This window comes from Malassezia restricta, chromosome VI (assembly GCF_003290485.1).
Source record: "Malassezia restricta chromosome VI, complete sequence".
Taxonomy (NCBI): domain Eukaryota; kingdom Fungi; phylum Basidiomycota; class Malasseziomycetes; order Malasseziales; family Malasseziaceae; genus Malassezia; species Malassezia restricta.
Window position 1 is genome coordinate 455751 of NC_040198.1, and position 27325 is coordinate 483075.

Sequence of the window (27325 nt, forward strand, 5' to 3'; positions counted from 1 at the left end):
TTTAATATAATGATTCATAATACGAGTAGAGACTAGATACATTAGATGGGACCTCGGGAGGACATATACAGTGGTGGCAGGTGCGATGACGCATAAGGCGATCCATAGGACGAGGAGGAAGGCGCATAGCGATGCGGCGCGCGTGAATCGGGTGCCGACTTGGGCGGTGCAGAATGAAATCCGCGCTTAAGCGGACTGTAAGGAGCCATGCGCGAAGGCAGCAGAGGTTCAGACGTGTGCACGATGGAGGGGTGTGGCGCGTATGAAGGCGACGGCGACGCGTGGGGCGAATGCGACAGGTATTCATGAAATGTAGGATAGTCACCTGTGTGCATGCCATCATGAGGGCATCTGGGATGCATTTCGTGCGAGACGGCGTGGTGTTTGCCTGGATCAAAGCAGACGTCCACGGCACGGTGCACATGCTGATGCTGAAACTGCTGTTGCTGATGTAATTGTTGTTGTAGCTCTTCGAGCTTGGATTGGAGACATACAATTTCAGAGCGAAATGAGATCACGGTATTTTGCAAGGATTCATTCACGGATTCCAAGTACTTCACCTTGGCTTCCAGCGATGCACACCATTCTTTTTTTCGTAGACGGCACTTTTGCGCCGCTTTGCGATTGCGCTCCAAGAAGCTTTTTCGCTTGAAAGATGAGCACTCTTCAACATCATCATCAGGCAATGGGCCTTGTGAAAGTGAGCCACTAGGCGATGGTGTGCGTGCTTCGTCGTTAGATTCTGGCTTGATGCCGTGGCTGTTCTCACCACCATCACGGACCATCGGCTCGTCTCGATGAGATTCCTGCGGCCAAGAAGACAATTTTGACACAGGTGGCACATGCGTGGAACATGACGATACTTGGGCGGGCGGAACATCGGAAGAAGAATTTTGCCCATCACTGCTCGGACGGGGCGCAGGGAGACAAGCACAGGACGCCAGCTCCGTTGACGCTCGGCAGAGTGACTGATCAATAGCGCTCAAGGCGCTCTGATTTGGAGGAAGCTCATAGGAAGCCTGTATCTCACCCTTCGAAGACGAACGGGGCAGTGTCGACTCTGTGTCAGCAGGGCCACGAGTCGGGGGACATGGAGGCCTATCTGGGCGATCGGCCATGCAAGAGGAAGAGAGCGCATTTTGGTTCTGAGATGAATTCATCCTGTGATCCAGCACACGTGGGGGTAAACGGGGCGCTTCCCTGTTATGCTTGAAGTCGAGTCACAGAACAGATGCAACGCACTCGTGCGAGAAGCAACGTAAATTAACGCTTTCAAAACAAAATGTAAAAAAAAAGAATCCACCAATTTGACTCTCCAGTCTCTCAGGTTCACTTCTCAGAAGAGCCAAAGAGCTCGAGAAATGCACACAAGCTCAATTGGTCAATAGGGGCGAGCTTTGCGCAAGATACTAGGTATTGAATAAAAAGATTGTTCAGCGCGCTGCTTCTGAGAACACGTGGTACGAAGGGGGCGCTGAGCGCCTTGTGGTCACGAATTACTAATTGGTCCGACGATTCGTGTTTGCGCGTCGACCGAGACAAGCGAAGAGCAGTCGGCAGTATCTTCTTAACCCCATTTGCCATCATGAACCCTGAAGAAGTGCAAAACCCCCCTGCCACGACCACGGCACCAGCCATGACGAGCTCTCGCAAGTCTGTGCGTATTACCAAGGTATGTATTCTGCTCTTCAAGGCAGGGCTGACGTGCGCAGATTCATGTGAGGGACATTAGCCTCCAGACGAATCTAGCAAGTCTGTTGGACCTGCTGGGTCAAGCGGGCGAAGTGTACGTTATTGTCTTTGGCTAACGTGTAGTGTCTCGATGGACGTGCGTGTCATCCAGCGTCGTGGAGCGCTCTCAATCAAGTGCCAGGCGGCCTACAAAAATGCAACGTCTGCAGCTACAGCCGCAGAGACACTTAATGGAGCGGAGCTGGACGGCAGCAAATTAATCGTTTCTCTTCATGAGCCAAAGCAGCGGCAGTCTTCTGCTGCAAAGTCGACTGACGCTGAGCAGGAAGAGGACAAGCAAAAGTCGCAGCCTGCGGACCAGCAGGCCAATGACGCCGCTCCCCAGCCGGCGTCCAATGCCGCTGCCACGGGCAGCACCAAGAAAAAGTCGATTCGCAAGCCCAAATCGAAGCCGGCACGTGGTGAGCCTAGTGAAACGATGCTGTACGTGTCTCACTTGGCATACTCTGTCAACAATGATACGTTGATGGAGCTCTTTTCGCCTTATAACGTGAAGAGCGCCAATGTTGTGTACAACCGCTTCCGCTCAAGTAAGTCTCGTGGCTTCGCATTCGTCGACTTCCACACGCACGAGGACCAGCAGAGGGCTATGGCTGAGAAGAATGGCTTGGAGCTCATGGGTCGCGTGCTCAACGTCACGGTGGCGCTCCAAGAAGCACAGCCCCAGCAGGAGGCCCCCACCGAGTCTGCCGAGCCTGCTGAGCCTACGGCCGATGCTGCCTAATGTGCCGGATGTGCCTTGTTTATCTAGGCTTTTCGTAGAGCTACCTCGCGCTTTGGTTCGGCCATGTGCTTCTCAGCCCAAAGCATCGTTGCACTCAGCTGTGCCGTTGGTCGTTCCGTATGTGGAGTGAGCGGAGGTGGCTGACACCTGGGGCATGGAACGGCTCGTTCTTGACCCAGGCCATTCACATGACCCGCTCCGTGCTCACATCGACGCCTGTCGACACGATATCAGCGCTTATTGAGGATTTGCGCCGGGTTTTCTTGTCTGGAAAAACGCGCTGCGTAACGTACCGCAAGAATCAGCTGAAGCAGCTGTGTTTCCTGGTACACGACAATGAACAGGCCTTTGTGGACGCGATCTACAGGGACCTGGGCCGTCCCAAAATGGAGACGGTATTTGCCGAGATTATCGGTTTCAAAAACGATATCCTAACGACCATCGCGCATCTTGACAAATGGACGCGGGATCGGTACGTGTATGCGGGTCTGCCGTTTTTGTCGCACGGGACCAAGATTCGCAAAGATCCCAAGGGTACCGTGCTGGTGCTTGGTGCATGGAATTATCCCATCACAGTTCAACTAGGTCCTGTGATCGGGGCTCTAGCAGCGGGTAATACGGTGGTACTGAAGCCATCCGAGCTTTCGATGCACACGGCGCAGCTGATAGCGGATCTGTGGCCCAAGTACATGGATCCTGACACCTCAGCTATCGTGAACGGTGGCATAGCACAGGCTACTGCTTTACTAGATGAGCGCTTCGAGCACATCTTCTACACGGGCAGTGGCCGCGTCGGGCGCATTGTAGCTGAAAAGGCTGCTCGGTGGCTGTGTCCCACCACACTAGAGCTGGGTGGCAAATCGCCCGTCATCGTTGATGCTTCGGCAGATCTCAGGATTGCCGCGCGACGCACGCTGTGGGCCAAAGCGTTCAACGCCGGCCAAACCTGCATCGCACCCGATTACGTGCTTGTGGAGCGCAAGGTCCAAGACCCGTTTGTCCAGGAACTTGTGCGAGCCAAGCGCGAGTTTTTTGTTTCGATGGACAAGAGCGTCCGGGACTTTGGGCGCATCGTCAATGACAACCACTGGAAACGTCTTCACGGTCTGATCACGTCGTCCAAGGCCGATGTGGTGATGGGGGGCACCGAGGGAGCGGATCAGCCGACCAAATTTATTCCCCTGACGGTGCTCAACAACGTCGACCCCCGGGAGGCGGTCATGAGTGAAGAGATTTTTGGTCCTATCTTGCCGATTGTGCCGGTGGATGACGTCAAGGCGGCTGTTCAGTTCATCAATGAACGTGATCAGCCTCTCGCGCTCTATATGTTCACCAGCCGCAGCGACGTTCAGGAGTACATTCTTACCTACACGCGTTCAGGCGGTGTCGTGAGTGGTGATATGCTCTTGCACTATGCCATCGATGCCTTGCCGTTTGGAGGCACCGGTCCCTCTGGCTATGGTGCCTACCATGGCAAGGCCGGCTTTGATTGCTTCACGCACGAGCGCGCTGTTGTCGAAGCGCCATCTCACGGTGCGGTAGGGCACCTCATTGAGTCGATCATGGCCAAGCGGTACCCACCGTACTCGGAAGCCAAGCTCAGCTTTTTCCGCCATCTTCTCTCTAAGTGGATCTTGTTTGGTCGACCTGCAGATGCCACAGCCTCCCTCACGTCGATCGATCAGCCCACGTCCCGGGTAGGTTAACGCACTGCACTAACGAATACAGTCGCACCTAAACTCACTTTCCCGTTACAAGAAGCTGCTTTTCTTGCTGGTGGTGCTCCTCGTGCTCGTACGTTCTGTCTGAACCGCCTTGTCTATAGATGTACACGGGTTACATAACACTACTCGGATCACTTGAGTTGTCATCCTCTTCCTCAATCAAGGTAGCCGGTACGTCGCGCCGCATTTTCTGCCGCAATGGTGTGGATGAGACCGACTTGTCGCCCTGTGTCCACAGCTTAGGACGCAGCAAGGGGCATGGAGATCCTCGACGCTGAGAAAGTCCTGGCGCCGCATCGAGCAAGAGAGTCGGTTGCTGCCCGAGTCCGCCCGCAAACTCATGCTCTTCGTCAATCCAATCACCCTCCTCATCTTCCGGCGGAAGCTTTCGCTCGGGCTTGCTTACACGTAGAAGCGATGGCCGTTTCGGCGTAACCAACGGACGACGACACCGGATTCTCAAGGGCGACAGACTTGATGTACCAAGCGCGACAGGCGGAGTCGTCCGGGAAGTGAGGTTCATGCCCTTTCGCTGCAGCGAGGCTTCGTCCAAAGATCTGTGCTTTTCGTGCAGCGCTCGAACCGGCGCAAGTGCGTGATGACTCTCCTTGCGTAAGCGATATACGATGGATTCCGAGTCTCGTCGCCGGCGAGGAAGGGGCGCATGTAGCACGGACGACATGCTGGATTTGTGCCGTCGAAGTGACATCGAGACGTGTGAGTCAGTGCTGCTCAATGAGGAACGTCTAGCACTCGACGTTCGACTAAGTCGGGACGACGTTCGTCGCGTCATGGAAATCGGCCGGGCTGGTTTCGGCATGACCGGCGACGATCGCGCGGATGGGTCGGGTGAGGACACACTGGGCAATAGCTCCGGTGCGTCCTTGTACGCGCCAGGAACACGAAGGGTATATGAAGCTGCACGGCGCCTCCTTCTATGCAGTAGTAGCCACCAAAACGCACCAGCAGAGTCACACGCATGGGTGAGAACGCTGTGCCGGATCTGGCCCACGGCCAGGCCTAGTTCTTGGAGCATGGCATACAGCTCTTTTTCTTCTGCACTTTCCATAAGAGGTAGAGGTGGCGTAGATATGTGGGCGAGGTGGTCCACCTGAACGGGATCCGCGTGCAGTTGGAACCATGAGTGCGAGACGATGTCTTTGATAGAGGGACGACGTGCGCCATCCTTCGACAAAATAGATCCAATAAGATCGCGCAGCTCTACTGAGAGCTGGGACGGCAGGTGAGGTGATGCATGCAAAATGCAGTCGTGTAAGACGGCGTCATTGTCGTCGTCAAACGGAAGCTGGCCACATACGAGTGCATACAAAATCACGCCCATAGACCATATGTCGACCTGTTCACCGACGTATGGCCGGCCATCCAGCATTTCGGGTGCACAGTAGGCCTGAGTACCGCATCTCGTACGCAGCCAACGATGCGGCTCAAACTCGCGCGTGAAGCCAAAGTCGCTGACTTTGACATGGCCCTGGGCATCCAGCAGAATATTTTCGAGCTTCAAATCACGATGCACGATGCCCTGTGCATGAATATAGGCCACTGCATCGCATAGCTGTGCAAAGTACGTGTACGCCTCTGATTCGTGCAAGCCTCCGCGACTCTCTACGACGTCATACAATTCGCCACCCGAGCACAGTTCTGTCACCATCCAGATATGAGACTCGGTGAGAATCACTTCATACAGTTGAAGTACGTGTGGGTGATGAAGTCGACGATGGTGGTGGATTTCTCGAGTTAGGCTGGCGACATGCTGCTTGGGTATTTGCTTGACGGCCACGCGCTCATTCGTGAGCCGGTGCGTGGCTAATCGCACCTTGCCGTAGGTACCTTGGCCAATGGAGCGTTGAAGCGTATATTGCCCAACCACAGACAGCTTTCCAGATGTGAGCTGCTTTCCCAGCTCATGGTACGCCGACGTGAGATGCGCACGTCGGACGCGTGTGTGACGCCCCGTCATGGCCTGCGCTTGCGCAGCGCACCGTGCAACTCGTTCTCCACGCCGGGGTCTGAGCACTATGTTCGTCAGCATTATGTCATAATGACTGGACGAGCCGAGCGCCTCGCCCCCGCGTGGAGCTCATGGCGGCGCCGTCCCTTGCCCACCATGTCGACGCCCAAGTACGGCGATGCCAAGTATATTTTCTTGACGGATTTCGACGGCACGATCACGCTACTTGATTCGAATGATCACATGGTCGACACTGTGGGCATGGGCTACGCGGAACGTCGTAAGATCAATGATGCCATTGTAGCGGAAAAGATAGGCTTCCGTGACGGATTTCGTCAGATGCTGGAGTCTGTCCATCGGCCCTTCGAAGAAATGAAAGAGCTCACACGCCGAGATGTCAAGCTTGATCCGGGATTCAAAGAGTTCCACGCATTCGCCAAAGAAAACCATATCCCCATTGTCGTGGTGTCGTCTGGTATGACGCCCATCATTCGATCCATTTTTTCGAACCTCATTGGTGAAGAGGAAGCGAGCAAGCTGGAGATTATCTCGAACGATGTCGAGTTTACCGACCCTGAAAAGAAGGGCGATACGTGGAGCATCGTGTACCGTCATCCTGACAATGTCAATGGCCACGACAAATCGCTGAGCATCCTACCCTACCGCGACCTGCCGCAGCGACCCCTGCTTTTCTTCGCGGGCGATGGTATTTCTGACATTTCGGCAGCGCGCCATGCTGATGTCCTATTCGTGAAGGATAAGAAAGACAACGATCTGGCTACATACTGCGACAAGCACAACATTGGGTACCATTTGTTTAAGGACTGGACCGTGCCGAAGCACATGATCCAGCAGTGGCTCAACGGTGACTTGACGCGTGAGCAGCTCATCACCCGCCGTGCATAGGTGTGTGTAGCATCTCCACATAATCATTTCCACGTGACACATCAGCAGCGATAGGCGACGGCCGCGCGTCCCTCGCTTGCGATTCGACCACAATATGAGTGCAGGAGCTGGCGAGGGCGCGTACAGTTTCTCACTGACGACCTTCTCGCCGAGCGGCAAGCTCGTGCAGATCGAGCATGCTCTAGCTGCCGTGGGGCAGGGTACGACGAGTCTTGGAATCAAGGCGTCGAACGCCGTCGTCATTGCGACTGAAAAACGACCACCTTCGCCGTTGGTGGATGACAGTGCTCTGGAAAAGGTGGCACTGGTGTGCCCCAACATTGGCATTGTATATTCAGGTATGGGTCCTGATTTTCGTATTCTCCTCGCACGTGCACGGAAGATCGCACAGTCGTACTGGAAGATTTATGGTGAATACCCCACAACCAAGGTGCTGGTGCAGGAGATTGCGACGGTCATGCAGGATGCGACGCAGAGCGGTGGTGTGCGTCCATTTGGTGTGTCGCTCCTTATAGCTGGCTTTGATGCCGTGCGTGGTCCGTCGCTGTATCAAGTTGACCCCAGTGGCTCCTACTTTATGTGGAAGGCGAGTGCTATGGGCAAGAATATGACCAATGCCAAAACGTTTTTGGAGAAGCGGTATAGCGACGACATTTCGCTCGAGGACGCCATTCACACGGCTATCCTCACGCTCAAGGAAGGGTTCGAGGGTCAAATGACAGAAAAGACCATCGAGATCGGCATCGTGGGCCATGCGACCAAGTCGATCGTCGGCGAGGGCAAAGAGCCCATACCTGTCTTTCGCCGCTTGACAGAGCAAGAAGTCAAGGACTACTTGGCGCTCTAATCTACTGACGCGATGCCGCACGGAATGTGTTCTTGCTTGCACTCCGCGTAGGCTTGCGACGCTGTGTACGACCAGACCGGGCCTCGTCAGATAGCGCGTCCACACCATAGCCCTGTTCGACGCCAGCACCTTTGGAGAGACCCATACCGAACGTTTCGTGCTCAGACTTTTTAGCTTTCTTCGTGCGCTTCTTTGGTGCGTCTGTTTCAGCAGATGCGGCGGAGGGCGTCCATGAAATAGACGTGCCCGTGAACAACGCATCGTCAGAGACGCGTGCCTGAGCCGGTTGGCGGCGTGCACGATCGCCGAGAGGGCGATCCTTGGCCTGCGGATCGTCCTCAGTCGCATCGAACGACTGCACCATGCGAGGCATGTGAAGCGGCTTGGCCGGTGGCGCCGATGACGGCTTGGCAGCGGGCTTGGGTGGCGTTCCGACCTCAGGCTCCGACGCGGACTCAGACTCGGATTGTGACTCCTCCTGGTCGGGATCCAGGGACTCATTGTCGCTGTCCATGTCCTCTTGCACAGCAGGAACAAGTTTGCGCTCCGTTTCACGAGGCGCTGGACGTGACTGGATCGATGCGCTCGGATGAAGCAGGGCATACTCACGACTTGTTTCATCGACCTGGAACTCAGGATTCGTGAACAATTCTTTGAAACGGTCATCGTGCAAGAGAGTAGATGCTTCGTCAGATGCCAGCTTGTCAGCCAGAGGACGATTGACCTTGACTTGGCGACTGGGCTTGGCGTTCTGAACACTGCGCACGCGACTCTCGGCCTCACGCTCCATCCTTGCACGAATGGCGCGCTGCTTCGCTTCATCGTAGGCTTGTGGGTGTGCCAGCAGACGCGCGCGCTCATACAGCTTAAGCGACAAGAAGTATCCATGCATGTATGGCCGCAAAAGGGGCGTTCCAATCAAGTGAGCCAATTCAAGACGCTCTAATTCAGCGTGGTCCACAAACTTGAAGTCCTCGTATGCATTGACACCGCTATCGCCGGTGGCCACGGCCGTGTCCGTACGATCAATTTCGTCCGTGATATTGTCCACAAAGCTGCACCAGCGCGGTGCAGGTCCTAGCGCGGGTACATACCATGCGGCCATTTGTGTAGCTTCCACGGCAGCAAATAGTAAGCCACTGCCAGGGTAGTGCATGACGTGGTTCAGATTCGTGAGAGGACCCGCTGGCGCCACCGATACCAGATTCTCAGCCGAATCCTTGTCCCAGATCTTGATGACTTTGGCATCAGCGCTTAATACTTTGCCGTCAGCCTCTGATTGTGTGCGTGTTGGTGTGTCGACGTTGGCGTCACCAGGCCACGAGAGAGACTGTATGGGCAAGCCAAAGCCTTGATCCTTGGTCGTGTACGGCTTGTCCATGCGCAAATCATAAAGCAGGACGTGTCCTGTGTTTGTGCCCACAGCAAGGTTCAATCCGTCAGCGGCGCTTGCCAGGGATGTGACGGCCAGAGTGGACGAGGCCTGTGCTACGGCTTCTGCGTCGGCGTCTTCGCCGAGTTGCACGCCTGGTAGCTGCCTACGCGCCGCCAAGAGTGCTGCATCCAGGACTGTTCGCGTCGCCACACTCAAGGATCCCGCCTGACGTCGCATTCGAGGATCCCATAATTCCACCACACCACTGCCATCCGTGCCGAAGCTGAGCAGGCCATGCGCGGGGTTCACATCGATCGCGTTGCAGCCATGTACAACATTCCCCTGTTGTCCCAGAGTATAAGGAGCTAGGTATCTGCCCTGATCAAGATTCAGACGATACACCTCGTTACCAGCAGCGCCGATAAGAGCATCTGCCGAGGGGTAGTGGTATCCTAGCGCGCGACCGAATCGCGGCAGGCGGACACGAGTGTGCATGCCGCCCTGATTGTGCAGTTCAAGTGACCTGTCACTTTGAAGATGCAGGGATTTAGTCCAGTCGTCGGACAGAAACTGTGGCGGTCAGTGCTGGCAAATACGCACGAGAAAATCGACATTTTCCGCGTCTGTGTGACGCTCAAACTTGAGACTAAGCTGCTCACATTCCCATACACGGATTTGCGGCTTATATGTGCCGGTAGCCATAATGTGCAGACCGTCGTGCGTGCACCGAATTTTATTGCTCGCCACGGGAAACTCGAAATCCTGGATGAGCTCAATCTTGGACAGAATCTTGTCATTTTCAATCGCTGCCTTGCGTTTTTTGCGCTTGTTAGATGATCCGGAGCGACGCAGGATATCTGGAAGTGATGTGGAATTGTAGGATGCTTCTTCCGGTGCAGACGACGAGCCGCCTGATACCGTGTACACCCGCGCCGGATCCTGTGCAGCCGACATGGTCGCCCAAGGTCGTCCTCCACCCCTGGTCCAAAATTTTTCGTGGCGAGGCCGCAAAGAAGAACGGATCACGTGCATGAAAGAAAGCCTGCGCCGTTCAGCTCGTCGCGCTCGGCTGTCGTCACCATCATGTCCAAGGCAGGTGGTAAACAGGCTGTCGCGACGATCGTCAAGCTACTTGTCCCAGCTGGTAGTGCATCTGCACAGCCACCTGTTGGTCCGGCGCTCGGTGCCAAGGGTGTAAAGGCCATTGACTTTGCCAAGGAATTTAATGCGCGCACCAGTGATCTGGAGCCAGGTCTGCTGACGCCCACGGTTGTGACGATTCAGCCAGACCGTACATTTTCATTTCGTACTCTCACTCCTCCTACGTCTCTTCTACTAAAGCGCGCGGCTAATATCACGACAGGTGCGCGGAAGCCTGGCGCTGAGATTACGGGGACTGTGAGTATCAAGCATATATACGAAATTGCCAAGATCAAAATGAAAGATGTCGATATTACCGAAAAAGAAGTATGTACTGACGTACTGACGCGCTAGATGTGCAAGGTGGTGGCTGGCAGCGCACGAAGTCTTGGCATCAAGATCGTTCGGTAGCGCTCCACTAACAATGAAACAGGCATCATAGAGGAAACATCTACAAAAAATGACATGTGTTGCGCTCGCAGGGAGGCAATCCTATGCAGTAGTGCTTACCAAAGCGTGAATCCACCGTCGGGGCGGATGTGGCCGCCAGTCATGTAGCTGGCGTACTCGCTGAGCAAGAACACACATGGGGCACCCTGCTCGTGGGGCTCACTGAAGCGACCCATGGGCACACTCGAGGCCTGGTAGTCACGGATGGACTTGTCCATGACACTCGTCTGCTCCGTGTTGCAGAAGCCAGGTTCCAGGGCGTTCACACGAATGTTGTACTTGGCAAACTCAGCGGCAAGGCCCTTAACCATGTTGGTCGCAGCGCCCTTCGAAGCATTGTAGAACACTTGCGTGAGTGGATCATTCGGACCCTTCTGGTTGTAGATCTCCGAGCTCATGCTCGAAGTAACAACGATCGAGCCCTTGTCAAACTTGGTATCAACCCAGTGCTGGGCCACAGCCTTGCATGCGTTGAAGACGCCAAGCACGTTCACGTTGAAGACCTTGTGGAAGTCATCAGGCGTCAGCTCAAGAGCAGGCTTGACAATCGACACACCCGCATTGGCAGCAAGGCCCGTAATCTGGCCGAGATCAGCCTCGGCCTGCTGGATGGTCTTCTTCACCAGCTCAGCGTCACTGACATCGCACTTGTAGGCCTTGACCTTGACGCCGTACTCCTTGGCCACTTCCTCCGCAGCCTTCTCGGCCTCGGGGTTGGAGTGGTACAGCATGGCCACATTAGCACCTGCTTGGGCACACGACTTGGAAATGGCCAGACCAATGCCACGGTTACCACCAGTAGTCACAACAGTGCCGTTAAGCTTAATTTCAAATACCATAGTCAAGGGGGATGTGGGAGTTGAGAGACAAGCACGGTATGGGGTGATGTGTCACTACAATACCCGTCTGTGCGAAGGATCTGCGCTCGCATTGGCTCCCGAAGCTAGAAGAAGCCCACGAGGATTAGTCATGATACTGTCATACCCAAGTGGGCCTGTCGCTGATTAGAAAAATACGTTGTACGTGATTGGCCTGATCCACGGCGAAACCTACGTCTTTTGCCACCCCTCGCTGTGACTGTTCGGAATTATTTTATCAGATTGCTCACACGCCCTCCGATTCATCTTACGACCACCACTCTTCTAAATGATTTCTGGACTTACAACGTCAGTTTTGCGAACAGGTATCGCTCGTATGCCACGCGCCATGGTGGCTGCTAGCCGCCCGGTGCGTATGTACCACGAAAAGGTGCTTGACCACTACAACAACCCACGCAACGTCGGCTCGTTTGCCAAGGGTACCAAGGATGTCGGTATCGGCCTCGTTGGTGCACCAGCATGTGGCGATGTTATGAAGCTGAGCATCAAGGTCAATGAAGAAGGTGTGATCGAAGATGTCCGCTTCAAGACATTTGGCTGTGGCTCTGCCATCGCCAGCTCGAGCTTCATGACGGAGCGTGTGAAGGGCATGACGCTGGATGAAGCCGCGGCCATCAAAAATACCGAAGTGGCACGCGAGCTCTCGCTTCCACCTGTAAAGCTGCACTGCTCCATGCTTGCTGAGGATGCCATCAAGAGTGCTATCAAAGACTACCGCAAGAATCGTCTGGAGTCTGGTAACACAAAACAGGGCCACATTGAGATTATGCAGGATGCTGCCACCGGTCAGACAACTGCTACCCCTCATGTTGGATCCGGTACTGTATAAACTAGCACTCGATGTATTATCTATTGCAAGTTAGACAATGGCTTTATGTACAAAATTTATGATGCATGCTCTGTCACCAGAACCTCGTGAGTTCTCTCCCGTCCAGACGACGTGCGTGCCATGTCGTGCTTAGGAGCTGAGGGAAGTGTAGGTTCCATTGTGGTGTGGTGCGTGCCAGCATCTGGCATTTCCTGTGCTTGCGAGGCGATGCGCACCAATTCCTCCTCCACAGACTGTTGCTCGTCGGCAGTCAGGGTGCTAGAGAGCATGTCGTTGATTTCCTGTGTGTCATTAGTAAATGTAACCACAATCTCGCGTACGTTTTGATAGTGCTGTGATTCGGCTGCAGTGTCCAGTATCTGCTCAACGCGTTCCAGACGTGTTTCCTCATGGATCTGCTTGAGTACTTCGCTACCCTGAGAGAGGCCATAGAGTACACTCTGCTCAAGCTGTGCGAACTCGATAGTAGATACCTGGTAGGCGTTAATCGTAGATACAGAAAAAGACGCACCAATTCTTGCAGAGTGGCGAGTTGCTGATCCGTTTTTTCGATCAAGCCGTTTTGATATGCACGTTGCCGCAGCGCGAGACGTGCACGCTCCATGTGGCCTTCCCGAACAGCCTGTCTCGCAATGTCATGTTCGCGATCTAGTACCTGTTGCAGCTAGTCTGGTTAGGTGAGAAAGCTCACGCACTTTACGCTGGTACTGCCGCACGCGGTCGCGTTGAACTTTTAAGCTGTTTGTGAGATAACAACACATACTCCAACACAGCGCGGTCCTGCTTTGTGACGCGCACACCCTTAGATTGGCTCGTGCCCATCGCCAAAGCACTAGAACAAGAAGACACGCTTCAAACCGCCTCCACCTATAAAGCCCTACAATTATCCACGACGGCCTCGCTTATGTGGCCGGGCACCGCCAGGGCGGTGTGATGCTAGATCGGTACGTGCACCGCCACCCAGTGCCGAGTCAAGAGATTTCTTTTCCTTCTGAGCGTCTTTACGACGTTTGCGATCCATAGACTTGCGTAGCGCAGCGCTTGATCCTGTTCCGTTGGACATACTTTCGAACTGCTTGCGAAGTACCGCTTCATGGAACTGAGCCTTTTTCGGAAAGTAGGGACGCAGGCCTGCATCTACACGGCGCTGATTTTCTTTCTTGAATTCGGATTTGACGCTTCGTTCGCGCTCACGACGTATGCGCTCATTTTGAAGACTCTCAGCGCGACGCAAAGACTGTTCCACTTGGTCCCTTTCCTGTCGTATATCCAGGGCTTGCTGGCTTTTGGCACGAGGTCCGGCGTGGTGCATCTCGGCACGTTTCAATTTTCCGTGCTTTTCACGTAGCTGCTTGATTTCGTTTTGGTATAATTCGGACAGAAAGCCATACGACTTAGTATGCAAGTCATGATTCACAGGACCAGCCGATAATGAATCAAACCGCGGATCACGCGACTTGGCACGCGGAATGGGATCGACAACATGGCGCATTCGAGATACAGGGCGACGAGTCGACATGATAGTCGGTGCACTCTTTGTTTCACGCGTTCCAAGGCTCTGCTTCTTTGCTGTGTCTTTGGCGCGCGACTTGGCGCCCATTTCACGCAGCTGTTGCTTGACCATGGCACGCTTGGCTTGGATTGATTCAGTCTCCGACACGTCACCGCCAAGTTGGCTGGAACTCATAGCACGGCGTGCCTTGAGCAATTTGTCATAAGGAATGGATTCAATCTCGCGCCGCAGGGCGTCTTCTTCATCCACCTCCTCTTCTTCCGAGTCAGACTCTTCGTCATCGGGATCAATGAACTGCGCATAGCCATCACCCTCTTCCTCCTCTGAACTATCTTCCATCTCTTCTGCATCGTATTCGTCCTCAGATACGACGTCACCGCGTGTCGGCACCGCCTCATCACGCCCTATGTCAGCACGAGACATGGTAGAGGGCAAAAAATGGATTAGTCATGCGGTCTGTGAGCCCTATGCACCTAAAATTTCCGCTGGATGGGATCAATCCGCTGGCCCATTTTGGTCGTGACACGCGGCATGGTGAGGCGCTGATGTTGTGTGCGCGTATTCCATTCAGATCCAAGCGGTGTTCGCATGGCAGCTTCGTACTGTGCCGCACTGGTGTATGGGAATGGCAAGTCCTTGGCCTTGTATTTGGACGCTTTCTTGTCTTGCCGCTCATTGATCATCACATGTTCCATGCCAAAATCTTTGCGTCGCGAAGGGTCCAGACCGTCGATCTTCTTAATCAAAGCTGGGTTCTTCTTTTGCCTGTGACGCACACCTTTGCCACCCCAGCTTCCCCAGCCAGGTAGAGTCATGTCTTGTTCTTGGGGCGCATCAGCCTGGATCATTGCGCGTTTTTCTTTGGCAAAATCCAGTGCTACATTATCGCCCGCAAAGGCCTCAGCAACTAAATCACGCTGCAAGGGTGCATTGTTGCGTTTACCGCGTCCGCGCTTGCCTCGAGCATGGCGCGAAATCTCGGTTGGTTCCGCCTCGCTTTCACTCGACAAGGCCTCGAGCTGTGCGGTAGGATCAATTGCCAGTGTAGCGTCTTCAGCAGCTGATGCACGCGCTTCATCGCCACGTGCTGCATGTCGCTCAGTGCGATGAATGGATCGCGTGGCAGCACGACTGTCCTTGCCGACCAGAACCTGTGGTGTTTGCTTGGACGTTCCGCCCGACGTCGACTGTCGCAGCCAGGGATTGGATGCGCCAGTGTGGAAGGGGTTCGCAGGCAGCGTCGCATCATGACCTTTTGTGCCTTGGGAGTACACAGCACGGCCTACTGGACGCTCATTCACCGTATCGTCTTGATGCTCGAGCTCTTCACGAAGTGACGCAATCGTCTCTTGTGTCTCTCGAGATTGCTTGTCGCGTGCGTCTTGCATGAATTTCATATGCAAGAGACTCTTGCTCTTTTTCCCTGACTGTTCTAGCGCTTGAGCATCGCGTTCATCTTGTTCGGCCTCTTTGCGAGCAAACGACTCGAGCTCATCAAACGCCGCCTCGCGGTCATCACTGTGCATCGATGCGAGGGATTCTTCGTCGCTGTCTTCCACGTGGATCCGCTTGCGGAGCTCTTCACCTCGTCGAAGCTGATCTTCCACAGCAAGGCGAGCTTCTTGGGATGCGTCATCATTGCGACTAGCATGGAACTTGGCCCATTTTCCTGTATTTTTATGCCGAAGCGTAGCGCGCTCCTTGGCTCGATCCTTGGCCGCCTGGTATCGTTGCTCTTCATCGTCGTCATCATCCTGCAAATCCTGTGCTTCCTGTTGCTTCATTCGTTCTCGCTCACGGCGGTGGATGCGGCGGTATGTCTTACTTTTGATCTTGTTGGCACGCCGCGCTTTCTGCTCAGCACGGAACATGAGCTCACGCATACGACGCAGTTCGGCCAGGCGTTTCCCTGCTTCGGCAGGATCCATGTCGCGAAGCACAAGCCCTTCTTGCTCGGCCACTTGCTTCTCGGACAATCCACCCTCATGCAGCAAAGACGCCACGGATTTTTCCATATCAGTGGTTGGCGCGAACGAGGCTGTGAGACCAGCATTGGATGGAGCTGGTGGTTGCGCAGGTGGTTGCAGAGGAAACGACAGGTGATCCGCCTCTCGAATGCGCTTAATCGTAGGAGCCCATCCCTCGACCTCCTCTTTCGAGAGTTTGTATGCTTCGACGCGGTCTAATCGATCCTGGACAGGGGCGGGGAGAGGCGCATGCAAGACACCTCCGCCACGTTTGGATGCTGTAGGCTGGCTTCCTTTACTGCTACGCTGCTCAGCAAGTGCTTGTACATTTGAGAGCGAGGTGCCAGAGTCGTGCGCCATAAGATCCTGTAGACTAAGTTTGACATCCGAACTGCCGGCAGCCTCAGTGGCCTCACCCACAGCTTCAGTGCGTTCAGGGCGCGCGGTGCGTTTTTTTGGCATGCTGGTATCGTCCGTATGTGCGCGCTTCTTGCTCCATATCGCATCCCAATCAGGGTCATCGATGCCAAAGTCGTCTTCAGCGTCCTCCTCTTCGTCTACGTGTGCCGGCGCCTCGTCCTCATCAGGCGCCTCATCCAGCAAGTTGCTTAGAGCGACCATATCCTCTCCTTCTTCATCCTCTTCTTGAGCATCATCGTCGTTGCGACCGCCCATATCGTATTCGTCGTCCTCGCCAAAGGCCTCATCACTGTCAATCTCTTCGTCGTCGCCTTGAATACCCTCAGGCTCGTCATCCGAGTCATCGAACACGCGTGGTCCACGAATATGGGACGAATCTCTGTCCTCTGATGATGAATCATCTTCGACCGGCATGATGCGCTCGCGGCGCCGACGATGGACTCGACGGCTCATACCCTACCGTATGACAAGCCAACTTGGGCCCCAGGCGAGTCGAAAAAAAATAGAGAGCTCCACGTGGTTTTCCTGTCTTTTTAGTACATCGCCGCCTCCTTTTGCCTCGACACAATGCGGCCACTGACGGACGCTGAGACGACGACACTCTTTGAAAAGCTCGCTCATTACATTGGAAAGAATCTTGTGCACTTGATTGACCGGCCTGATGATCCCTATGTATTCCGTCTGCACCGTGACCGCGTGTATTACGTCTCGGAAAGCAATATGAAGCTGGCCGTGTCCGTAGCACGGCCGAATCTCATGTCTCTCGGTACCTGTTTCGGCAAGTTTTCCAAGACAGGCAAGTTTCGTTTGCACATAACTGCCCTTGACTATCTCGTGCAGTATGCACGATATAAGGTATGGATTAAACCGAATGGTGAGATGCCATTCTTGTATGGCAACCACGTCGTCAAAGCTCACGTGGGGCGTATTACGGACGATACGCCTGAACATGCAGGTGTAGTGGTCCTGAGCATGAGCGGCGTAGGACTGGGCTTCGGCGTCACGGCCCGTTCCACGTCGGATACCCGAAACATGGACCCCACCAACATAATCGTCTTCCACCAGGCCGACGTCGGCGAATATCTCCGTGAGGAGGAAACTCTGTTTTAGACAACAAATTGTAGAACTACAGAGGTATGTACGAGAAAGCCGCCTTGATATACGCAATGTTCAAGGCATGTTTACTCGTCTTCCGGTGATGGATTCCGGACCATCAGAGGCTGATGGCCTGTTGCTGGGGGCGTGCTGACTGGCGGCCTAGTGGCGGCTGCCTTTTCGTCCGCAGGCCATGGAGCAGTATTTTCATTCGACGGGTAGGGTGGCAGAGAGCTCGATGGCATCTCAGAGTGCATCGCAGGCTCACTAGGGGGTGACGCCTGCTTTTGGTCGTTTACCGACGTTGGGAACCACGCGCTCGAAAGCGCCGGTGGGTCCCAGTCGCCATGATCCATGGCGCTCTGACCTTCATTATCGCCACCAAAAGCCTGCACAACACCGGCATTGTGGCCACTCATATCAGCATAGTGAGTCGTGCTGGGCTCAGCCTCGCGCACATAATTTTCATTGTGGGTTGGCGCGACGCCTGGAATAAATGACGGCCAAGCAGTGACCTCGCCAGAGACAGGCGCAGCAGCCCCCGTCGCAGGAGCAGTCGCATTGTTATACGACACGGGGTATGGAGCATCCTCAGGAACGTGGGGCATGTACATATGGGACACATGGCTTTGAGCAGGCTCGTACTCTGCCGAGGAAGACGGCTGACCCGAGGCATTCGATTGGCCACTGACGCTGGGATGGTGTTGCAGATTAGACGCTGCAGCCGCTGGTTCGGCCTCGGTGGAGTCGCGGAATGGATCAGGCTGTGCGTAAGCATACGCGGAAGATCCGACAGCATGGTAACCCGACGAATCCACAGATGGGCGTTGATAGACAAACGCTGAGTCCGTCGGCAGGCTTTCATAAACACCGCGCTGAGCGTCGTTCGAGCCGGCCCGCCCCGGCGAATAGTATTGTACGGTTGGCTGACCCAGGCCTCCCAGAACAGCACCCGTTGAGACAGGTACACTAGATCCATGCATGCTCCCATAAGGGTCATCGACAGAGTTGACATAGTGTGCTGGCTGGTGATAGCCCGACGACGGCTGATACAAGGGCTGGGCGGCTTGAACACCGTTAGCTTCGAGCGATGGTGGACCAGCGGAGCCGTGAAGACCACTGTTTTGATCGACGCTACCATTGCCGCCACCTGGCGTACCGAAGGGTCCTCCCATTATATCGTCATCATCGTCATCATCAAAAGGTGTACGTGTCGTTGCAGCAGCAGCTGATGCAGCGGCCATGACATCGGCATCCATCCGCTTCGACTTGCGCCGGCGGTATAGTAGCCAGCCAAGGCCAATAATCAATGCCACAACAACGATACCCACAGCAGCAAATGTGCCTCCGACAGCACCGCCATCCTGCCAGTATCCATCATCGCCATTGTTTTTGTTCGCGCTGCGATCACCAGCATCAGGCGTAGATGTAAATACTGACTTGCGAGTTGATGTAACAGCATGGCCATCGATAGTTGTTACAAATACGTCTGTTGAGGTCGCCGTATTAAGCCCACTTGATGAGCTGGTAATGGCACCGTCCTGGCTTGACGTTGGACCAGCGGAATTAGACGACGACACGGTAGAGCGATTGCTGCTATTAGTGCTGCTGTTTGAGCTAGAGCTATCATTGCTCGAGCTGTTGGAGTTAGTGCTGCTGCTTGTAGGGGCTTGGGAGGAAGAGCGAGTAGGGCTAGTACTGCTACCCGAACTCAAACTCGACCCCGACGTTCGGCTTTGGTCGCTTGATGACGTAGAAGAGCGACCGTCAGAGACACCATTTGTGCTGCTCGACTGGGACGTGCGGCTAGCTTCACTTGACGTTGAAGACGAACGACTGCTGGTGGACGAGGATGTGCGCTGGTCGTCATTGTCGGATGTTGAGGAAGAATCATTGTTATCGTTTGACGTCCTACGCGTAGATGTCTGCGTGGGGCGGTTGTTTCCCTCCGTCGTAGAAGTGGGGCGTCTGTCGTTGCCGCTATCGCTAGTATCGTTGGAGCTGCTCGTCTGACGCGGCTGGTTGTTGCCACCGGTGGAGATGGAGCGGTCACTTTCGCTACCACGCGATGAGGCGTTTCCATTGCCGCGAGTCGACGTGCGTTGGTCGTTGTCACCGCGAGACTGCGTAGAGTCAGAGCGGTCCATCGTCGGTGAGATAGACTCCGATGTTGCGGAAAAATTGGTTTGTGAGCTCGAGGAATAAGTTCCACTGGTTGAGTTTGAATTGCTTGCCTTGCTAGACGACGGCGCAGTGCGAGAAGAGGACAAAGATCGCTCAACCGAACTGGAAGCTGCGCGTGAAACAATGTGGGTTCCTGCCGTCCTATGCTGAACGTATTGAATGTCTTTCAAGGAAGGCGCAGGCTCGTGAAAAGAACTGACAAACGTCTGACGGGCGCTCGCTTGTGTCAGAACTAGGTAGTGTTAGTACAGGGGGCGTAAAGCAATTACAAACCCATCCACGACAGTGTCCGGACCCAATCTGACCCAGCTGCGCGACGTGTTCTTTTTACTATGCAAGGTGGCCACACTACCGCACTGCCTTGGCAACGGACTTCCGCATACCACACGTGATACGATTGGGCACACAGGGCTGTGGTAGGGCCTTTTGAGCGCGCACAGCAGCGCGTGCATAAGACTATATCCTATCGCTGGTGCTGTGTGGTATTTGCCACCAATCGCAGACGCGAACGCGTGAAATTCGAAGAACGAAGCGCGCTCGCGATTTATCGTCGCTTGTACCAACACGGTTTTAACACGTCCGCACCCACCTGCACCAAGGTCGAACGCGCGTCGTTGGCCTGTGCTGCATTGGTCACAGCGCGACGCAACTCAGATGGGGACGCCGTTGGACACAGTGTAGGCCCTGGTTGGCTCGTATCGGCTTGGCGTGCCTCGACTGTTTTGGTACACGTCAATAGCACAAAGTGCGTATTGGTGGTGTCGACCCAATCCACGTGAAAGCCTAGCGCACAGAGCAGTTCCGTGAAGGCATGAGTGTCGCCTGTCGAGCCGAGTCGGCTAGTGACTTCAGCAATGACCATTTCGCCATTCGGCTTAAGCACACGCCATGCCTCACATATCATATCCACCCAATTTGTACCCATTAGACTCAGGCAAAATACGACAACGTCAACGGTAGAAGCTGCTGTTATAAAATTGGCATCGCGATCCCAGACGATGCCCAGAGGCGTATAGATGCCTGGCAAAGGTAGAGCATGAAGGGCAGCTGCATCGAGCCCGCGCACCCAGCCATCAGGCGTGTCAACTAGATCGTAGCTCAGGGTGTGAAAGCCATGCGCCGCCAGCATTTTAGCGAGCCCGCCTTCGCCGGCACCCATGTCTACCACCAGGGCACCAGGTATCGATGCAGCGCGGATCCTATGCGTCGACTTGGCTTTCTTACTAGGCGTCAAAAGCTCAGCAATCTTGTCCACGGGATTCTTAGGCCATTTTCGAACTTGCTGCCGGAACCCAGCATGGTAGTCGTCAAAAAGTTGTGGGTCATCCTGCATAAAGGCAAGCGCGTCGCGTGAGGGATGGGTATATAGGCGCTCGTTAATGGAGCGGAATCGTGCACCTTGCAGACTAGCCAGCATGGAAGATTGCAAGGGTGTCATGGCTGGCGGTTCCCCTGACGAAGGTGAGTTGCTCTTCTCGGAAGCTGCGATGCGTTGCTGCTTGTTCCACTTTTTTCGTTGCGCTTTACTCATGGTCGCAACGTGTGGCGGCACATCATGTACCTGCGCCTTTTCTTTGCCAGCCTTGATTTTGGCTTCTGCCGCAGCAAACATGTCCATTCGACGTTGTGGTCGTGCGCGTTTCTGTGCGGCTGAGCCGCGCGAGTCTCCCTCGTCGTCGTCTTCAGGTGGCGCCGCTGGTTTTATGTCCTCGAAGCTACGCTTCCTACCCGCTTTGGCACCGAGCTTGGCACGAAATTTATGATCAGCTGCACTGTAACTGTTTGGCTGGGACGTAGATGCGCCCACGCCGAGGGTCGCCGGTCGCCGAGCACTTTGCGTCGGCTGCGGCGCGTGTGAAGAAGTGCTGGTCTGATCAGGCAAATGTTGCATGATCTGGTCGGCTAGTGAGGAGCGATGCGTTTGCAGCTGCTGCTGCAACACGCCCAAGTCGATGGCTGCTGCGTCTCCTGGCATGATCGAGCAAAAAAACGAGGCGTCGAGTGACCCCTGGCTGGACGATGGTCTCTATGTTTAGTCATCTAGCCTGGCCAGGGCAAGCGCGTCGTGAGGCCACGAATTGTCTGACGAACCCACCCATTTATCCCCGGACGGTGGCAGCGACGCATGGCACCAGACGCACCTGCCGGTGATCTGCCCACGAAACATGGTGTGTCCACTGCGGAAGCAATACAGCAGGAGCCACAGGCTCCTGATTCACAAGTAGAAGACGTGGACCGCTCCGAACCCAAGGAGGCATCGCAAGCGGAGCCTACGACGTCTGCTTCACCGGAGGAGGAGCGCTCCAACGAGCTGAACCATCCAGATACGTCAAAAGAATCAGAAGAGAATCAAGATACGAATTCTGTCATTGATAAGACGGACCATGAGCCGATCCCGGAAGAAGCTTCTACCCCAGAAGTTCCGCAGGAGCCAGCGCCTGCGAACATTGCGCCAGAGTTGACTTCTGCACCTGCCACGGATCCATCGATGGTGTCCATGCCGCAAGAAAAAGAGTCTTTGCCGGCATCAGAGCCGGTGCCTGAGGCGGAAGCTGTGGCAGAGAAGCCTCCGTCGCAGCCCTCAGAGCAGGCACCTGCCACGCCGACCATGCAGCATTCCAAACTGTCTGCCAATAGTTTGAGCCGCGGCGGTGCGGTGTTCGTGATATCAGCCCTTGAGGCTATTTCGGCGTCAAAGGAAACTCGGCGGAACAAGACGTTGAAAGAAGCTACAACGACAGCGCTTGATATGGTGCGGCGCGCCACGGGCACAGAATCGAACACGGCGGGGCAGCCAATGGTGCTCGACCCGCGCGTTGTGTTTGAGCCACTGCGCCTCGCGTGTGAATCCAAGAATGTAGCCCTGCTCACCACCTCTTTGGACTGTATTGCCAAGCTAGTGAGCTATGCCTTTTTTGCAGAGGACCATGCACAGGCACACGCCGACTCGCCACTAGCGGATCTCGTTGTTGAGACAGTTTGCAACTGCTTTGACGATCAGATGGATGAGCGCGTATCTGTACAGATTGTAAAGGCATTGCTGGCGTGTGTATTGTCAGCCGGACTGCGCGTGCATCAAACGAGTTTATTGCGGTCAGTGCGAACGGTCTACAATGTGTTTTTGATCAGTCGAACGCCTGTGCACCAGGGCATCTCGCAGGGCGCGCTAGATCAGATGGTGAGCTACGTATTTCAGCGTATGCCCCTGGGCGATGCAGCAGCAGAAGCGGCCTCAGACACCCATGCGAATACGGAGCCCATCACACTGCAAATGCTAGAGAGCCGGCATTCGCTCGAAGCTGGTGAGCGGGAAGACACGGCCGGTGAGCCGATCGACGCACCTGACCTGCTCGTCAAAGATGCGTTCTTGGTGCTTCGGGCGCTGTGTAAACTGACCATGAAGCCCCTGAGCACTGAGAGCGAGCGGGATATCAAGTCATATTCGATGCGGTCCAAGCTGTTGGCGCTCCGTACCGTGAAGCATGTGCTGCAGAATCACATGAACGTAATTACCGCAGCGAATGTGCGATTTCACAGCACAGCCAGTGGTGGAGCATCGACGTTTGTGCAGGCTGTGAAGCAATACCTGTGCTTGTGTATCAGTCGTAACGCTGTGAGCAGTGTGCTGCCTGTCTTTGAAGAGAGCTGTGACATTTTCTGGCTTGTCTTGTCCGGCATGCGAAACAAGATGAAGAAAGAAATCGAGGTTCTGATGAACGAAATCTACTTGCCGATCTTGGAGATGCGCTCGAGTCCCATGGCGCAAAAGACGGTGCTCCTCAATACGCTGCAGAGGCTCTGTAGGGACCCGCAGGCGTTGGTCGAGGTGTATCTGAATTACGACTGTGATCGCACGGCCCTCGAAAACCTGTATGAGCGTCTTATGAATGTGATTTCGCGACTCACGCAAACCTTGCCGGCCGAAGGTCAGCCATCGTCGGATGAGCAGCAGTCACTGGACGTGCGACTTAAGCACCGCAGCCTCGAATGCCTGTGCAGTGTGTTGCAATCACTCGTGGCGTGGATGGGTCGATTTGTGGAAGAGCCATCAGTTGCGTCGGCAGACGAAGCTGTCGTGCCGGAAGAAGATCGTGATATGGCTCCGTCAGCGGCGGTGGCAGCTTCTGTGCCCTCGACGCAAGCCCTCGACGATGACCCTGGTCAGTTTGAGAGTGCGAAGCAGCGCAAGACGGTGTTACTGGAGGCCATCCGCACTTTCAACTTTAAGCCCAAGCGCGGTATTCAGCAGCTGATCGCACATGGGTTTGTTCGAGCGAATGATCCGCTCGCTGTTGCGCGCTTCCTCTTCTTTGCGGACGGACTCAGTAAGCGCTCCATCGGTGAATACCTGGGCGAAGGCGACGCCGAGAACATTGCTACGATGCATGCCTTTGTGGATCTGATGGATTTCCGCGACATGCCACTGACAACGGCTTTGCGACGCTTCCTTCAGGCGTTCCGGCTGCCAGGCGAAGCACAAAAGATTGACCGGTTCATGCTCAAGTTTGCCGAGCGGTACACGGAGGGCAACGAGACTACCTTTGCCAATGCTGACACGGCATACAAGCTGGCGTACTCGGTCATTATGCTCAATACGGATGCCCACAACCCGCAAGTCAAGCACCGAATGACACTTCAGGACTTTATCAAAAACAATGCGGGTCTGGACGACGATCGTGATTTGCCGGAAGAGTACTTGACGGCCATTTATGATGAAATTCAAAAGAACGAAATCAAACTGATTGGAGAGGAGGCGCCCAGTGTGCCGACATCCAGTGGCTTGGCCGGAGTGATTGCCACCGTCGGACGCGACTTGCAGCATGAAGCATACGTTCTGCAGACCCAGGGCATGGCAAATCGTACGGAGGTCTTGTTCCGGACAATGCTGCATGCACAGCAACAGGCCGGTGTGCACCGAACTCTCGCCGACCGCTACTTTAGTGCGTCGCACATTGAACACGTGAAGCCGATGTTTGAAGTTGCCTGGATGTCGTTCCTAGCGGGGATGTCGGCGCCGTTGCAGGATTCGAACGATGCCGAGATTATCCACATGGCGCTGGATGGCTTTAAGAATGCCATCAAGATTGTCTGCTTCTTTGGTCTCGAGCTGGAACGCAACGCTTTCATTACAACGCTCGCGAAATTTACATTCCTTAACAACTTTGGTGAAATGAAGAGCAAGAATGTCGAGACGATCGAGGCACTGCTTGACATTGCACACACCGAAGGCAACTTTTTATCAGGCAGTTGGCGCGAGATTTTGACCTGCGTGAGTCAGCTTGAGCGCTTCCAGCTGATCTCCGGTGGCGTAGATGCGCGCACGCTGCCAGAGCTCGGTCGCCGGCCCTCGGGCTCGGTATCACGCACAAGCGCAAACGGTGGGCGCACAGCGACGCATCGGCCCAACGAGGATGTCATGCAGGCAGGTGCCTCCAGTGAGATTACCGTATCGGCTGATCGCGTGTTTTCTGCGACTCCGCAACTATCTGGTGAGGCCATCGTCGATTTTGTGCAGTCTCTGTGCGACGTGTCGTGGGAGGAGATCCAGAGCTCGGGTATGTCAGAGAACCCGCGTTTGTTTTCGCTGCAAAAGGTCGTGGAGATCTCGTACTACAATATGGGCCGTATCCGTATGGAGTGGTCACGCCTCTGGACGATTCTCGGCGAGCATTTCAACCATGTGTGCTGCCACCCCAACCCTGCCGTTAATGCCTTTGGTCTCGACTCACTTCGGCAGCTGGCGAGTCAGTTCTTCGAAAAAGAGGAGCTCCTCCACTTTACGTTCCAAAAGGACTTCTTGAAGCCGTTTGAGTACACGATGCGCCGCAACCGCGACGTGAATGCTCGAGAAATGGTGCTGCAGTGCCTGGAACAGATGGTGCAGACGCGTGCGGAGCGTATCCGCTCCGGTTGGACAACCATTCTGGGCGTGCTGGGTGTAGCAGCCGGTACGAATGAGCGAATTGCCCTCTATGCCTTTGAGCTAGTGCGGCGCATTCAGCAGCAGTATTTGCAAGCTGTGCTCGCGAACCGCTCTTTCTCTGAGCTGTGTGTATGTATTGCACAATTTGGCAAGGCTGCGAATCAGCGCGTGAGTTTGCCAGCCACCGAGTTGCTCCGTGCGTTGGTCCCCACGGCCCATGGCGCTGCCGTTCCGGACGATGCCTTGCCGAGCTCGCTGTGGCTAGCGATGCTATTCTCGCTCTATGACATTTTGATGACGGGCGATGATCTCGAAGTGCGTCGTGTGGCGCTCGACTCGTTGTTTTCGATTTTGACGGAGCAGGGCGCCTCGTTTAGTATGGCATTTTGGGACGAAATTTGTCACGACGTGCTGTTCCCGATCTTCAATGTGCTGCGGAATCGCTCTGATGTGACGCGATTCACGACGCAGGAAGACATGAGCGTGTGGCTCTCGACGACCATGATTCAGGCACTTCGGCAGCTTGTGGTACTGTGGACACACTTTTTCGACACGCTCAAACCGCGTCTTTCGGGTCTGCTGGAGCTATTGTGTGCGTGTATATGCCAGGAAAATGATACGCTCGCTCGGATCGGTACTTCATGCCTCCAGGCGCTGATTGTGAAGAATATGACACGAATGGACGACGAGTGCTGGCAGCAGGTTATTGATGCCTTCCTGCGACTCTTCCGTGCTACGACGGCCTCGCAAGTGTTCGACCCATCGCTGTCCTCGCCAGAAGATGTCATGCCCGCACAGGAGCGCCGCCAGGCCTTTAAGCAGATTATTGTCAAGTGCGTGTTGCAGCTGCTGCTGATCGAGACCTCGAATGAGCTGCTTCGTAACACGGAAGTGTACGAGGCTGTGCCTGTGCCGCAGTTGCTGCGTTTGACAGCGGCGCTCGAGGATAGCTACCGCTTCTCGCGCCGCTTCAATGCCGATCGCTCGCTGCGCACGGCGCTCTGGAAGGTCGGGTTCATGAAACAGCTGCCGAATTTGCTGAAACAGGAAAGCACGTCAGCCTCGACACTCGTGTACGTGTATTTGCGCATGCATAACGACCATCGTCCAAGCTTCGCCACGTACCGCCGCGAAGTCAGCGACCGGTATCTGCCCTTGGCTGAGGAGATTGTAAGTGTGTACTTGCCCCTGGATAATGAGACCCAGGCGCGCAACATTGCAGCTTGGACACCCGTGGTCGCACAGGTCCTGCAGGGCCTAGCGGCTATGTACGAACTGGATCCAAGCGGGCATGTACCTGCCACGCCCACTTTCTTCATGCTTGTGATCGAGCTGCTAGACAAAATCACCTTGGCGCCGGCGCTCGCTGCGCCCCTCAAGCGCTACCTCGGCGCCGTGGGCACAGCGCATGGCCTTATTGACAGCGAGGCGGCTGCAGCGCGAGCATATGCGCGGGAACAGGCGCGTGCTGAGATGCTGCACGCGGCGCCGACGCCACGCAGCAGTACGCCGATCTCATCGCAGGCGGACCAGTCGCAGGCGGATCTGCGTCACATGTCGCTGGTAAATCCATCCTTCGATGCACTATCTACAACAGCGGGTGCAGGCGCACCATCCTAAGTAGGTATC

General features: G+C 55.0%; 17 protein-coding genes across 17 annotated transcripts; 8 read left to right on the forward strand and 9 right to left on the reverse strand.

Annotated features, from left to right (window-relative positions):
- Positions 1–41: 41 nt before the first annotated feature.
- On the reverse strand, positions 42–1160 carry MRET_3623 (transcription factor; the record flags this gene model as incomplete). The annotated part of the gene is made up of 1 exon (XM_027630250.1): positions 42–1160. One exon carries the CDS (start codon positions 1158–1160, stop codon positions 42–44), a length of 1119 nt encoding a protein of 372 aa, XP_027486088.1.
- A 425-nt stretch (positions 1161–1585) lies between these two features.
- On the forward strand, positions 1586–2476 carry MRET_3624 (RNA recognition motif domain protein; the record flags this gene model as incomplete). Its single annotated transcript, XM_027630251.1, has 3 exons — positions 1586–1672; positions 1713–1786; positions 1816–2476. 3 exons carry the CDS (start codon positions 1586–1588, stop codon positions 2474–2476), a joined length of 822 nt encoding a protein of 273 aa, XP_027486082.1.
- Positions 2477–2664: 188 nt separating this feature from the next.
- Positions 2665–4285, forward strand: MRET_3625 (aldehyde dehydrogenase (NAD+); the record flags this gene model as incomplete). Its single annotated transcript, XM_027630252.1, has 2 exons — positions 2665–4173; positions 4205–4285. The coding sequence occupies 2 exons, from the start codon at positions 2665–2667 to the stop codon at positions 4283–4285; spliced, it is 1590 nt and encodes a 529-aa protein (XP_027486083.1).
- A 27-nt stretch (positions 4286–4312) lies between these two features.
- Positions 4313–6178, reverse strand: MRET_3626 (serine/threonine-protein kinase; the record flags this gene model as incomplete). The annotated part of the gene is made up of 1 exon (XM_027630253.1): positions 4313–6178. The coding sequence occupies one exon, from the start codon at positions 6176–6178 to the stop codon at positions 4313–4315; it is 1866 nt and encodes a 621-aa protein (XP_027486084.1).
- Positions 6179–6259: 81 nt separating this feature from the next.
- Positions 6260–7075, forward strand: MRET_3627 (phosphoserine phosphatase; the record flags this gene model as incomplete). Its single annotated transcript, XM_027630254.1, has 1 exon — positions 6260–7075. One exon carries the CDS (start codon positions 6260–6262, stop codon positions 7073–7075), a length of 816 nt encoding a protein of 271 aa, XP_027486027.1.
- Positions 7076–7169: 94 nt separating this feature from the next.
- MRET_3628 (20S proteasome subunit alpha 2) lies at positions 7170–7922 on the forward strand (the record flags this gene model as incomplete). Its single annotated transcript, XM_027630255.1, has 1 exon — positions 7170–7922. The coding sequence occupies one exon, from the start codon at positions 7170–7172 to the stop codon at positions 7920–7922; it is 753 nt and encodes a 250-aa protein (XP_027486080.1).
- Position 7923: 1 nt separating this feature from the next.
- On the reverse strand, positions 7924–10251 carry MRET_3629 (ribosome biogenesis protein ENP2; the record flags this gene model as incomplete). The annotated part of the gene is made up of 2 exons (XM_027630256.1): positions 7924–9867; positions 9898–10251. The coding sequence occupies 2 exons, from the start codon at positions 10249–10251 to the stop codon at positions 7924–7926; spliced, it is 2298 nt and encodes a 765-aa protein (XP_027486081.1).
- A 129-nt stretch (positions 10252–10380) lies between these two features.
- Positions 10381–10848, forward strand: MRET_3630 (large subunit ribosomal protein L11; the record flags this gene model as incomplete). The annotated part of the gene is made up of 2 exons (XM_027630257.1): positions 10381–10764; positions 10792–10848. 2 exons carry the CDS (start codon positions 10381–10383, stop codon positions 10846–10848), a joined length of 441 nt encoding a protein of 146 aa, XP_027486048.1.
- Positions 10849–10943: 95 nt separating this feature from the next.
- MRET_3631 (sorbose reductase) lies at positions 10944–11726 on the reverse strand (the record flags this gene model as incomplete). The annotated part of the gene is made up of 1 exon (XM_027630258.1): positions 10944–11726. One exon carries the CDS (start codon positions 11724–11726, stop codon positions 10944–10946), a length of 783 nt encoding a protein of 260 aa, XP_027486047.1.
- Positions 11727–12033: 307 nt separating this feature from the next.
- On the forward strand, positions 12034–12594 carry MRET_3632 (iron-sulfur cluster assembly enzyme ISCU, mitochondrial; the record flags this gene model as incomplete). The annotated part of the gene is made up of 1 exon (XM_027630259.1): positions 12034–12594. The coding sequence occupies one exon, from the start codon at positions 12034–12036 to the stop codon at positions 12592–12594; it is 561 nt and encodes a 186-aa protein (XP_027486046.1).
- Positions 12595–12650: 56 nt separating this feature from the next.
- MRET_3633 (charged multivesicular body protein 6) lies at positions 12651–13416 on the reverse strand (the record flags this gene model as incomplete). The annotated part of the gene is made up of 5 exons (XM_027630260.1): positions 12651–12875; positions 12915–13067; positions 13106–13258; positions 13290–13332; positions 13358–13416. The coding sequence occupies 5 exons, from the start codon at positions 13414–13416 to the stop codon at positions 12651–12653; spliced, it is 633 nt and encodes a 210-aa protein (XP_027486045.1).
- A 61-nt stretch (positions 13417–13477) lies between these two features.
- Positions 13478–14530, reverse strand: MRET_3634 (ribosomal RNA-processing protein 36; the record flags this gene model as incomplete). Its single annotated transcript, XM_027630261.1, has 1 exon — positions 13478–14530. One exon carries the CDS (start codon positions 14528–14530, stop codon positions 13478–13480), a length of 1053 nt encoding a protein of 350 aa, XP_027486052.1.
- A 50-nt stretch (positions 14531–14580) lies between these two features.
- Positions 14581–16947, reverse strand: MRET_3635 (U3 small nucleolar RNA-associated protein 14; the record flags this gene model as incomplete). Its single annotated transcript, XM_027630262.1, has 1 exon — positions 14581–16947. One exon carries the CDS (start codon positions 16945–16947, stop codon positions 14581–14583), a length of 2367 nt encoding a protein of 788 aa, XP_027486051.1.
- Positions 16948–17061: 114 nt separating this feature from the next.
- On the forward strand, positions 17062–17604 carry MRET_3636 (60S ribosome subunit biogenesis protein NIP7; the record flags this gene model as incomplete). Its single annotated transcript, XM_027630263.1, has 1 exon — positions 17062–17604. The coding sequence occupies one exon, from the start codon at positions 17062–17064 to the stop codon at positions 17602–17604; it is 543 nt and encodes a 180-aa protein (XP_027486050.1).
- Positions 17605–17675: 71 nt separating this feature from the next.
- MRET_3637 (AHNAK nucleoprotein) lies at positions 17676–19736 on the reverse strand (the record flags this gene model as incomplete). Its single annotated transcript, XM_027630264.1, has 1 exon — positions 17676–19736. The coding sequence occupies one exon, from the start codon at positions 19734–19736 to the stop codon at positions 17676–17678; it is 2061 nt and encodes a 686-aa protein (XP_027486049.1).
- A 581-nt stretch (positions 19737–20317) lies between these two features.
- Positions 20318–21748, reverse strand: MRET_3638 (ribosomal RNA-processing protein 8; the record flags this gene model as incomplete). Its single annotated transcript, XM_027630265.1, has 1 exon — positions 20318–21748. The coding sequence occupies one exon, from the start codon at positions 21746–21748 to the stop codon at positions 20318–20320; it is 1431 nt and encodes a 476-aa protein (XP_027486044.1).
- Positions 21749–21898: 150 nt separating this feature from the next.
- Positions 21899–27316, forward strand: MRET_3639 (brefeldin A-inhibited guanine nucleotide-exchange protein; the record flags this gene model as incomplete). The annotated part of the gene is made up of 1 exon (XM_027630266.1): positions 21899–27316. One exon carries the CDS (start codon positions 21899–21901, stop codon positions 27314–27316), a length of 5418 nt encoding a protein of 1805 aa, XP_027486043.1.
- Positions 27317–27325: the final 9 nt, after the last annotated feature.